Raw genomic sequence first — 12,493 nt, 5'->3', positions numbered from 1 at the left:
GTATGAGGGGATGATATCGTGCTGGAACCCAGGTTCTGGCTCCGTTTTACCATGTACGCTTGCTTTCATGGATTGTTTGTTATGGGTTGGAATGGTTTGGCGTCGCGCAAGCGTTGAGATTGCATTGCATAGCCGGTGTTGTGTTTCTCGACTGGTGGAGTGTAGGATACGATGAACGAATGGTGAAGTTTCGCTATGCTCGAAAATGGTGTCGAGTGAGTCTCCACGATGCGAGTCGTGTGCTGGGTGGGACGAGATGGATCTCAGTGCTCACTCAGCTCCCCTATCGATAAGAAGGCAGCCCCGCCAAACACTCGTGATGCCCACCCACTTTTGCACGCCAGCATCTACACCTCCCCCCCACACCCAACACGCACCATGGACGCCCAAATCGCGGAATGGCAGACGCGCGCCGAGGCGCTCAAGCCGCTCAACCTCAAGGCCATCGAGCCCAGCCTCCAGGAGCTCGACGCCCACCTCACCCTCCGCTCGCACATTGTGGGCTACACCCTCACCGAGGCCGACTCGACCGTGTGGAAGAGGCTGCGCGAGAACCGGGTGGCGCATGCGTTTGTCAAGCAGAACCTGATGCCCAGCCTGTGTCGCTGGTTCCGCTACATCGAGGACGTCTACCCCCAGGCCGTGGTCCTGGCCGAGAGGCCCAAGGAGCGGAGCAAGAAGGAGGGCGCCAACGACGACGCCAACTACGACATTGGCCTGCAGGACGTCGGCGACGGCACCGGGATCGTCACCCGCTTCCCGCCCGAGCCCTCGTGGGTGCTCCCGCCCTGCACACGCGCTGACGCGCGCTGACTGACGCTGACTGACGCTGACTGACGCTGAACAGAGGCTACCTCCACATTGGCCACGCAAAGGCCGCGCTCCTGAACGACTACTTCGCCCACACAAAGTACAAGGGCAAGCTTATCCTGCGCTTCGACGACACCAACCCCAGCAAGGAGAAGGAGGAGTTCCAGGACTCCATCGTCGAGGACTGCGCGCTGCTCGGCATCAAGCCTGACCAGGTCTCGTACACCAGCGACTGGTTCGATCAGCTCTACGAGAGGGCCGTCCAGGCCATCAAGGACGGCCTGGCCTACGCCGACGACACCGCCCAGGAGAAGATGCGCGCTGAGCGCATGGACGGCATCGCCAGCGAGCGCCGCAACATGAGCGTCGACGAGACCCTGGCCAAGTTTGATGAGATGAAGCAGGGCACAGACGAGGGCAAGCGTTGGTGCATCCGCGCGAAGATGTCGGTCGACAACCCGAACAAGGCCATGCGCGACCCTGTCATCTACCGCTGCAACCCCGAGGACCACCACCGCACCGGCTCCAAGTGGAAGATGTACCCCACCTACGACTTCTGCTGCCCCATTGTCGACTCGCTCGAGGGCGTCACCCATGCTCTGCGCACCACCGAGTACAACGACCGCGATGCTCAGTACCAGTGGTTCATCACCGAGCTCAAGCTGCGCAAGGTCCACAACTGGGGCTTTGCGCGTCTCAACTTTGTCCGCACCGTCCTGTCCAAGCGCAAGCTGACCAAGATTGTCGACGCCGGCTACGTCTGGGGCTGGGATGACCCGCGCATGCCCACTGTCCGTGGTGTCCGCCGCCGCGGCGCCGTCATTGCCGCTCTCCAGGAGTTCATCCTGAAGCAGGGTCCCTCCAAGAACATCGTCAACCTCGACTGGTACTCCTTCTGGGCCACCAACAAGAAGCACATCGAGCCCACCGCCGCCCGCTACATCGCCATCGACGAAGACGCAAACGTCCCCGTTACCGTTGTCGGTGCGCGCGAGGGCGTCCTCAGCGAGGACAAGCCCAAGCACGCCAAGTACGACCTCGGCACCAAGAAGGTCGTGTTCAGCAAGGACATCATCATGGAGCAGGCTGACGCTCAGTCGTTTGCTCAAAACGAGGAGATCACGCTTATGAACTGGGGCAACGCCATTGTCCGCAAGATCTCGCACTCGATCAACCCGCTCTCCAAGAACGGTTTCAAGACCGTCACCGGTCTTGAACTTGAGCTGCATCTGCAGGGTGACGTTAAGAAGACGTCCAAGAAGGTGACGTGGCTGTCAAAGGACCAGGAGCTCATTCCCATTGAGCTCGTCGACTTTGACTACCTCATCTCCAAGGACAAGCTCGAGCCCGAGGACACTCTGGAGGACTTCCTCAACAAGAACACCGAAACTAGGACCAAGGCTGTTGCCGACTGCAACGCTGCCGAGCTCAAGGCCGATGACATTATCCAGTTCGACCGCAAGGGCTTTTTCAGGATCGACAAGGCATTTGCTCACGGACAGCCGATTGTCGCGTTCCAAGTCCCTACCGGAAAGTCGAAGTAAGCAAACGCATAGGTAGATGTTACAAATCGACCCGACCAGTCTGTTCTGACCATCACTGACCACTGCCTTTCTTTGTGTCTAACCTTTCCTGGACCACATTGCGGACCTCATCTCGCTCTTCTTCTTCACCTCTGATCCATTCCAATTTCTTTTTCTCCCACCTCTCAGTCATTTTCTCTGGCTCATCCACGAACCCAATTCCTAGACCACCACCTGCACGTTAGGTAGAGAATGAAGCCACGCTTAACACACGTTCACGCTGCATTGTCTGCGCTGCAGAGCATTCTGGGTAACACAGTACCAACTCCTACTACCCGCAACTCCAATAACTGTCACCATCGTGCCCGGCCATGTGATCCGGACTTGGCAGTTCTCCCATCTGCTGTTGATTTGGTACCTGTAAGCAACGAAACATCTCACTTCTTCTTTCCTCTGGTCGGGTCCAGGGTCAGGCTCGGTGCCAGGATCGGGGCCAGGGTCGGAGAAACTACGTCCTCAAAAATCAAACACAACTCACACTTGTCCTACCACACGGCCTTCGTCTTCTTGGACTGCTCAAAAGCGGCGCACTTCGGGCTCACATTCAGGTCGAACGACCACTAGACTTTGATGACGTAGTAGCCATAGGTTTTAGGGTCGAGTGCGCTTCCAGTGTTGTTGCGGGCAGCGATAGATACGGTGGTGGTGGTATTGGTGGAGGTGTGCATCGCGGTGAGCAGAATTCCCTACGTCTGCGCGCGTCGACGGGTTCAGGAGCGTGGTCCGCATCGGAAATCAGGTTGCGGTGGTAGTGCTTAGGGCCACCACGACGAAGGGGATGGTGAACAGGCGCATCATGAATGGATTTTTTGATTCGATGTGGAATTGGGAATGGGAGAATGTGTGTCTGTGTCTGTGTGTCTGTGTGTCTGTTGCAAAAACATGGTGAGGCAATGATTTGCAAACTTGCAATTAGACGAGGGTGAGCCGCAGGCGAAGAAAAAATAGAGAGAGTGAGGGAGGAGGTGGAGGGACAGCAGCGACCTAGAAATTGAGAAGGGGGAGGTGAGTCATTTGACGCGTCTGCTTGCGCTTGATCGTCCTAATGTGCTCAACGAGTTCTGCGACAGGCGACACAATCTTTTGCTTTTAAAATCCCAAAGTGTATAGATTTGCTGGTGAAGCATTCCATTTGCCCCCCTTTCTGCTAGTACAATACGACAAAACTCTTTCTCTATTTATTTTTCGAGACGCGATGGTTTGTAAAAATGTAAGGTTACGGATGGGATACAGATAAAATGATCAGCTGTTCACGCTCCTGGGAATCGAAGCATTAACCCGGCTTTGTCCATCTCTTTGCTTTCCGGAGCCCTGTATGTACATGAACCCTCAGTCCCTCTTCTGCATATATATGAATAACTCCGTCTTGTGAGTCATAATCAAAGGATCCCAAAGTCCTCGCCCCATTAACGCCAGAGTCCCGGAGTGGAGTTCGAGCTTTAACACGCTTGACGGCTGGCGGGCTAATGAAGTCGACAGTCTGGGTGAGATTGCGTTTCTTGCCAACGCACGGCTCTGGTGCAGTCGATGCTGGTGGTAGGAGTAATGTGGTTGAACGCCGACGAGATGTTACTGATGGTTCTGTTGATGGCGGAGCGTGTTTTTCAGGCGACACTATTGTTCGTACAGGCGGTTGAGGCTCAAGTGGCATGGCGAGGGCAAGGCGTTCGGCAGTATCTCTATGAACAAGAATCCGAACCTGGCTTGATGCCCGGGTACCAGCACCTTGTGTACTGCCAGAGTAATGCATTGAGGAAGACACGCTCGTGCATGTGTTCAGCGTTGGTTGCTGCGTCTCTTGGACATCAGCGTCGAACGGAGTTGAATCTGACGAAACCTCAGATCTCCGAGGAGTCGTTTGTGTTGTATCCTGCGTTGTTTGGTACGTCGAGGAGGTGGTTTGCGATGCCCTTACGTACTTGGTAGCCAGCAGGGCCACTTCTTTGGCATGTCCGTCGAGTTTGTCTGCGTCTGGAACAACCCACTTTTGTTCAACCATGTTCTCGAGCTCTTCAAGAGTTACACAGTCCTGCCACGCTCGATCATTGTGGAGCTTCGTGACTCTAGGATGTCGCAACATCTCGAAGGTCTGGTTTTGTAGTTTTTCAAAGCCCCCACCTAAGACTTCTGCGACAAACGGTACTTTGAACGCGGCCGTCATGTGACGGTCGTACCCGTTTGAGTGTTCGATATCGAAACTGTCTGTCGACCCATCCTCATGCAGCTTCGCTTGTCGCACGTAGCCCTGTACATTCAAGTACTTGAGGTCTGGCTTGGGTACACATTGGTCTAGACTCACCGTAGCGACGACTTTGAAGTTGAGTTTGGCACCTACTCGGTCTACGGCAACTCTGTTCGTGCAACACGCGAGGTAGAAGTGCGTCCAGTGCAAGGGCCGCACATCTGACTTCGGAGCAACGCGCGCATCGAAGCTCGCGCCGATGACTGCGAAGTCGCCTAGATCGCGCTCTCCCCCCATATCAGCCAAGTAGTCTTTTTTAAGCTTGATAAAGTAACTTGGTCGATGATACCCCTGTCCATATAACAGTGGGAAGTAAGGTTCATGGAGTGGTTTTAATACAAGACCTTCTTGGCGACTAGCAAGATTTCGGGCGAATATCTCCTTAAGGTCCATGATGCCGTCCCCTGTCTTGAAGTCGAGCAGGGACCACTCCGAGCGCATCGATCGCCCCGGCTTGACCGTGACTAATTTTCTGAGCAGGTTGCGGCGCTCCTGGAGGCAATGACGTAAGACTGTCTGCTCGTCTAACAATAACACATCGAAGAAAACGATCATCAGATGTTCCCATTCGTGTGGCAGAGAATCCTGTAGAGTACCGATGAACGAGCCGGAACGCGAGATATGCTTCCGGATCTTGGAGAATGGCATGATTTTCTTCTCTTTGTCGCTGTACAGTACCATCTCGCCCAACACAATGCATTTGGACTGGAACGCACAATCCGAACGGCCGACACGCAAAGCTTCCCGGATGGTACTGTGTGGATCAGGATCTATATAAGAAAGGACAAGCATCTGATCGTACCTGTGCAATGACATACGGTCGGCGGTCGCGTCCTTGCCATTTTTAGAAAAGATTTTAATATTACCGGGCGTATTCTTCAAGTCAATGTGGATCTCGCAGTACTCTGGACTCACCAGTCAATATTCTTTCAGTCATTATTTTCCAGGCGGCAGGTTCATCGACTACTTACCGCCATCGTACTTGTTCTCCGCAGCCCAAGCGTGGTTGCCAGCCATCTGGAAACAGTGTTTGAAAGACGTCCAGAAGGTCAGCCACGATAGTAGTCTTTAGGATAAAACATGCTCACCCATGCTTTTTGGAACTTCGGGCGCCCTACTTTGACGCCGACTACTGGCCTCAACCTTTGCGCCGCTTCTGCACGCATCGATCTCTCCTCAAGGTCATTAGGTACAGCAGGGTAACAGCTCAGTTCTCCTCGAAGCATGCCAAAGACGGCGTCGAAATCGTTCTGGAACAAAAGGAGATCTGGCAATAGGAAGTGATACTGCTCAAACATGTAGTCTTCATCCAGCACGATGGTGCAGTAATCTCGAAGCACGAGGCGCACCAGCCACTTTGCTTCCCATGACTCCAATCTTACAAAGATCTCTTTCAGTTCTGTATCGGTTCTCATATGCCAGTCTCGTTGTGATCGTATCGCCGCATCTGAAAATCTGTATCTGGCTGCAAGCTGCGTCAAGAGCCTGTCGACTCGGCTGATTGAGACGGGATGCTTGGAAGAAAAAGTGCCATCCCAGGGTTTCATCGCTCGCTCAACGTATACGCCTAGGTCTCCATGCAGGCCAGTCTTCCACCCATTGAAGAACGCCTTCTGAACGTGATTGAAGCTTAGAAGTTTTGTAAGCTTCTTCGCTAACAGGCGAGCCTGAAGTCCGTATACTCGATCCTTTCTTCGGTGTGGAAACAGTGCGGAGAGAACAGCACTTCCATTGTTTTCGACATCGTCGAGTGAGCGTCTGTGTTTGTTGCACCAGTTTGCAATGATTTGACGAGCAACCCCCTTCTCTTGCTTCAGCGATAGGCGCGGCTGAAGTGTAGTGATATTCTCCGTGCTCTGCAGAAGACTGCATATCTCATTGAAGGTAATAGTCATTAGAGATATGTTTTGATATACAGTCGCACGTATGTCGAAGTATTGGGCCCTGTGTACAGCCGAAAAACCGCACAGATTGCAGGACGCTGTTGGGAAGGAGCTTCCTAGGCACTGCCTTCAATACATACCAGGATCCAAACCGACCAGTTGCGTCAATTTCTGGCTGGATTTAATTTCGAGGGAAATACTCTCTTGATTCGCAGGTACTCGACGACAGATGTCAATGGCTCCAAAGGTATGTACAACTCCTGGGTATCTCCAACATATTGGTGCACATAACCCCTTCAAGCCACGATGCGGATCGCAGGACGATATGGATCTGGCAAGTAAGCAGCAGAGCGAAGCAGATGAACCGACAGGCCCTTCAATGCAGGGTCCACGGCGCGTACGATGCGACGTGAACGAGAAATGGAGGGGCACGTCCTTGAGAAAACGCGCTAGTTCGAGAGATCACGATATCACGCGTTGAAACTATACTCGAAACGGATGTCGGTTCACAACAGTAAATGCTGGATCTCGACATATAATAGATGTCGCGGAGGGTTAAAAGAAAAGAATACATTGGAAGGGCGAGGTGATACGCTACTTACAACGATAGGTGCTGTCGAGCTGCTGTGTCTACTGTATTGCAACCTCGCTCCCCCTCAGCACTAGACGATGTTGACGTCATTGCATGGTACAATACTCGACCTCGCGTCCGCTACGACCGTTACCGACCCCCCACGCTTGATCGATCTTGACTAAGGTATGCCAGACGAGTGACATATCAGAGCGTTACTGAGATCTCCACAGCAGCGTCATGAGCCACAACGATCCTCGCTCGGAGGCTTCGAAGAAGCGGGATCTCATTTCTCGAGGTGATTACACATCGACACCTGCTGGCAAAGCAACCTTCTTCTTGCTTCGTGCAGTTGAGCCCCTCCTGCAGTATGGAATCCTTACTCATGGCATCGGTACACCGATTTTGCATCGTATTGGACTCCGCACCCTTCCAGCTGGACTCCCAGCACACACAGGCATCGCTGCTATTGACAACTTAGGCCTGTCGCCGTACAGGCTCGTGTTATTGGGAATGTCTATTGGCAGTGCCGTCAAGCAGAACATCTGGGTGACACTGCTGTCGGGCGAACCTATGCCTGTTATTCCTGCCATCGAAGTCGGCCTGTTCAACGCCTTCTTCAACAGCATCAGTAGCTACGCCTTCCTCTTAAGCGCCACATCAGCCTCCACGGAGACAGATTTCCCGCAACCATCTCTTATTGTGGGTGGGACGTTGTATACTGTCGGCATCCTCACCGAGCTCATAGCGGAAATTCAAAGGAAGCGCTTCAAGTCCAACCCAACGAATAAGGGCAAGGCTTACACAGGAGGCCTCTGGCAGTTCGCCCGACACATCAACTACGGCGGATACACAATTTGGAGGGCAGGCTATGCGTTGGCTGGAGGTGGCTGGGCTCTGGGCGCGCTTGTAGGCGCGCTTTTCGCAATTGACTTTTCAACACGGGCAGTTCCCATCCTCAACGAGTATTGCGAAAAGCGGTACGGCGATGCCTGGGAAAAGTTCAAGCAGCAGACGCCCTACCGCCTGATCCCGTTTGTGTACTGAACGCTCTGGTCGACCGCACACATATCGTGCCATCGTTCAGGGAGAAAGCCGTCAGGTACGCCTGCGTTTCTAGATGACTGTTCATCAGCAAGTTTGAAAACCTAGTTACGTTCACATATACAACAATTGCAATACGTTAGGTTCCACTTAGCCACCAATCCTCGGCATGCCGGTCAGTACGTGCAGAAGCCAGGTGCAACCATGTCCAAAGGTGGCCCGACCAGCGACAGCTTCTCGGAAAGCCTACCATGTCTTCGCTGAAGAGGCAGCGTAGCGAAAAGGCCAGACGAGATGATCGGCGACGTTCAGACATGTGGCAGCGGGATCTTCCATTCGATACCATCGTACGCTAGGAGCACGTATGGAGCGTAGCGACACGGACCGTGGGGATGCCGCTCAGACTAGTAAACAGACGGGCAGTCCACGATAAGGGGAGCTCAGGTCGTGACCTGTCGCTGTCGCACGATGCAGGTGCTTTTCCTCGTGCTGCTGGCGTTTGCGCCGGCTCACACGTATCACAACGTCAATAGCGGCGGCGGGCTGAATAGAGGCGAGCCAGCGTCAGCATCAGAGCCACTGTCGTGCCTTCCCCCTTCTCGTCTCCAAGGCATCGGTGGGGACAGCTCGCCGTATGACCATGCTTTCACATTCGGTATCAACCGAGAGCCAAATCGCTAGTCATCACGCCTTTTGACGCCATGGCGCAGGCTTCACCGATGCAGGCCGCAGATGCGTCCATCTCTTTTATGGCGCCAGAAGGTTGAGTTTCGGTCGATGGGACGTGTGTGTGTGTTTGCCAGTGACGTTCATCAAAGCCATGGCAAGGAGATGCTCGACTTGGTAAAAAATACAAAACTGTTTGTTGCAAAAATAAGCTGCCAAATACGTGGGGTTACAGCAGCCTTTCGTGTAGTGCGTACACAACAGGTAGTGATCAGCGTCTGCTCATCGAATGCAGATTTCCAGGGTCTTCTGTGGCGGACGACGTTGCTCCGGATGGTACGCCACACGTCCAGTTTTCTCTATTTTCTAGCCAGTCCATTATTGTGATGACAATCGATACGATTCATTGCAGTTTTCTATTTTCTAACCAGTCCACTATTATAATAACAATCGATATGATTCACTGCAGTTCTCTATTATACGATTCACTGCAGGAGGCGGCTGTGTCGGACGTGCAACGTCGGCGACGACGAGCGATTCTGTTGTGCGATCCGCTCGTCAACCGAGTCCCAACGGAATGCGCAGCAAGGACTACGACGATGGTGGATTCGTTCGGCTGATGGCCGACCAGCGGGGGAGCAGAGATCAAGTGGGATGGATGCAATGCGCGGCTGCATGAGCATGCATACAGGCCGGCCCCACCTCGAGGTGGTAGCGGCTCATCACGTTCAGCTACTCGGGCGTTCTCGCAGGCTGCAAACAGGGCAGGAAGCCGTCACACTGTACCTGAAGCACGGCGATCAGAGGGCCAAGCTAGCGAGGCATTTCGGCTCGGAAGCTGAGGTCATCACGCCGTGTCCAAGCAGCGGGCGCTTGAAGGGGCAGCAAGTGATCAGAGACGCACACAAGCGATCTGTCAGACGTAGCACTCGCCATGTACCGCACCCACCCGATGGTGCTCTGCTCTGGCAAGCTGGGCGCCATGGTTGGTGGTGATTCGGCGGCCGAGCCGGGGGGATCTGTGAATGCAGCGAGCGAGTGCAGCAGACAAGGAACATGACCCATGGCTGATGGCGTCCTCTGCCGAAGCATACCTACACAGTAGTATGCATGCTAGGTAGGCATTGGGAAGCCGCATTCGGACGCGCCTCCGGTAGGCGGCTGTTTGGGAGTTCACGTCGTGGGTGATTTCAAGTTTTGGAGGCGTTAGTTGGAGATGCTATCATATGCTATGAATATGGACAGGGGTTCGGATCGCATTGGAAGTGCTGAGCTACCGTATGGTCCAAGACGCCGTCGGAGCAGTCTGTGGCATTTCGTCATGGCGGGTGGGCCAAATAGGTCGAGGACGTAGCGCCATCGAGCACAACGGCAAGCACGGGGCAAGCACGGGAGAAGCATGGCACAGCTACAGACAGGTACAAGTGAAGGCGTCTCGCACATGGGCGTCTGAAGCGGGCAAGTCACATTGGCCATTGTGCAGCTGCCTACTAAATACAGCATCTATACTGTGCGCGCCATTTCTCTCGTGCCAGCGAACCTTTCGGCTGCGCTTCTCTTTTCAACGCTCGTGTCGCGCACGTTGGGTCCGTTAGCCTTGCCTGCTTGCTCCCACGACGCTGCGTGAGGTTGTGGGCGCGCTGCTGCTTGGGATTGGCCGCCAGACGAAAGCGTGAGTCGGTTCTCGCGCCATGCCGCTTCACGCTGCACGCTCTGCCCACGTTGTCCTGGCGCCTTTGGCACTAACAGTATGCTCGCACGACGCAGGCGTCAGCCGGGCAGCTCTCGATGGAAAAGTGGCTCGTGTTCGCAGACTGACGATTCTTTCTTTAGCTCTCGATAGAAGCTTTCCCTAGCGTCTGTGGCACAACCAGACAACCAGACGCCCTTCTCTTCCTGATACATTAAGGCCAACGCCCGCCCGCGCTCCACGGCAGCCCGCGACCGTCGCCCACAGGTCGTTGAAAAGAATCCCCTAGGTACCCAGAGAGGTCTTCCGAATCACGCACGACACCCCCCCAGCATCAGTACCGGTTGCCCCCTCAGCGCATCAGGCCATCGCCGGAAGCGGTTGGAAGTCAGTGCACTCGGAATCTGCAGGGCTGCAGCGCTGCAACAGACGAACGCACGCACGCAAGCGGGGCGCCAAGCGGCACACGGCCTATCACCGTTGCCAGCACATCTACCTATATCTACACACAGGGCCGCTCCGTGTGCGCGAAGCCACCAAGCGTGCCACTGTCTTTCACTGCTCCTGCCGCTCCTGTCCTGAAGCGCCTGCCTTGACGTCACGGCTGCGTCGCGGTGTCGATCCGTGTTTCGGCGTTTCAGCGTTTCAGCGTTGCAGCTTTGCAGCTTTTGCAGCTTTGCAGCTTTGCAGGGTTCCAGGGTTCCAGGGTTCCAGTGTTCCAGCGTTCCAGCGTTCCAGCGTTCCAGGGTTGCACCGTCCCAGCGTTCCGGCGCTTGCCATCGTCCAGCGAGCAGAGCAGAAGCGAGGAGAGCAGAGGACAGGACAGGAGCGAAGACAAGACGGTCAACATGCAGACGGCTGTCATGGCTCAACCCTCGCAGGCGCCGTCGTACGGCGGTGCCCTGCCCCTGCCCCTGCGCCGCAAGCCCATAGCCAACCCCGGCATGGCAGTGCGACCGCCACAGCAGCCATACAACGACGCACAGATGGGCCACTCACGCACACGAACAACGTCGTCGGGCGTCTTTCCCGCCGCGGCTGCCTCCCCCACCGCCTCCACCACCACGATGAATTCGCAATATCCCCAGTACCCGTCGCAGTACCCGAGCTCGCTCCGCCGCACCCCCACGTCGTCGACCAGCTCCACCACGGGCACACCCAACCGCTCCAACAGCGACGCCCTCGGCCGCTCTTCGTCGACGCGTTCCGGCACCTCGCCCACCTCGTATGTCGCCCTCATGCGCAAGCAAAAGGCCACGGTCTGGTGTGACCGCGCCCAGTACGAGGACCCGCGCATCCAGGCCCAGCAGCGCCAGGCCCGGATGCGAGCCAACATGGAGGTGGCCGGCGGCAAGAACGCCCCCGCACGAGGCCCCTCGGGCAGCTCGAGCATGGCCGCCGGCGTGCGCTCCAAGGTGCGCCATCACGGCGCCCCCAAAGCCACCCTCTACGCGCCCACCACCTACACCGGCACCGGCGTGCCCATGCGCCTGAGCGCGTCCGAGGTCGACGAGGGCGACGACGACGATAGCGGCTCCGTTGGCGGCCAGTACCACCACCGCACCGGCTCGGGACGCAGCTCGCTGGGCTCTGGCCGCCGCGTCTCGTACGCCAACCCCGCCGGCCGTGTCTCGTCCAACTCGACGCCTCCGCAAAACACGTCATCGGACGAGCTGGGTGACGTGGCCGAGGAGCCCACGCCGAACCAAGACCGCGACGCCAACGAGTACTTTGTCGAGCACACCAAGACGAACCTGTCCACCGGCAGCGGCAGTAGCGAGGAACGAAACTTTGGCGCCATGGCCCCGATCAAATCACTGCCGAAGCTCAAAGTCACCAACAACTCCGACTTGATGAGAAAGGGCAGCGTGGACGAGCGGACAACGACGATGAGCAACACGCGTCTTTTCATCGCCAATCCGGATGCAGACAGCGACTAAGCCTTCCTTTTCCCTTCTTCGATACCCACACCCCCACACACGACACGACGATTGAAGATTTATG

At 55.6% G+C, this 12,493-nt stretch overlaps 4 protein-coding genes across 4 annotated transcripts, besides 5 other annotated features; 3 read left to right on the top strand and 1 right to left on the bottom strand.

The window, feature by feature from the left end:
* Positions 1-378: 378 nt before the first annotated feature.
* EKO05_0010156 (Glutamate--tRNA ligase) lies at positions 379-2,354 on the top strand (the record flags this gene model as incomplete). Its single annotated transcript, XM_038942839.1, has 2 exons — positions 379-773; positions 848-2,354. 2 exons carry the CDS (start codon positions 379-381, stop codon positions 2,352-2,354), a joined length of 1,902 nt encoding a protein of 633 aa, XP_038794705.1.
* Positions 810-838: a tandem repeat.
* Positions 2,355-3,031: 677 nt separating the features above from the next.
* Positions 3,032-3,056: a tandem repeat.
* A 177-nt stretch (positions 3,057-3,233) lies between these two features.
* Positions 3,234-3,266: a tandem repeat.
* Positions 3,267-4,072: 806 nt separating this feature from the next.
* Positions 4,073-6,050, bottom strand: EKO05_0010155 (DNA ligase (ATP); the record flags this gene model as incomplete). Its single annotated transcript, XM_059637699.1, has 5 exons — positions 4,073-4,190; positions 4,313-5,389; positions 5,438-5,540; positions 5,607-5,652; positions 5,724-6,050. 5 exons carry the CDS (start codon positions 6,048-6,050, stop codon positions 4,073-4,075), a joined length of 1,671 nt encoding a protein of 556 aa, XP_059493682.1.
* A 1,279-nt stretch (positions 6,051-7,329) lies between these two features.
* EKO05_0010154 (uncharacterized protein) lies at positions 7,330-8,136 on the top strand (the record flags this gene model as incomplete). The annotated part of the gene is made up of 1 exon (XM_038947021.1): positions 7,330-8,136. The coding sequence occupies one exon, from the start codon at positions 7,330-7,332 to the stop codon at positions 8,134-8,136; it is 807 nt and encodes a 268-aa protein (XP_038794703.1).
* A 3,141-nt stretch (positions 8,137-11,277) lies between these two features.
* Positions 11,278-11,330: a tandem repeat.
* Positions 11,331-11,337: 7 nt separating this feature from the next.
* Positions 11,338-12,429, top strand: EKO05_0010153 (uncharacterized protein; the record flags this gene model as incomplete). The annotated part of the gene is made up of 1 exon (XM_038947020.1): positions 11,338-12,429. The coding sequence occupies one exon, from the start codon at positions 11,338-11,340 to the stop codon at positions 12,427-12,429; it is 1,092 nt and encodes a 363-aa protein (XP_038794702.1).
* Positions 11,991-12,017: a tandem repeat.
* Positions 12,430-12,493: the final 64 nt, after the last annotated feature.

The sequence above is a fragment of the Ascochyta rabiei genome, chromosome 18 (assembly GCF_004011695.2).
Source record: "Ascochyta rabiei chromosome 18, complete sequence".
Lineage (NCBI taxonomy): Eukaryota > Fungi > Ascomycota > Dothideomycetes > Pleosporales > Didymellaceae > Ascochyta > Ascochyta rabiei.
Note: the sequence above shows the minus strand (reverse complement) of the source record. Positions and strands in the feature narration are given on the sequence as shown.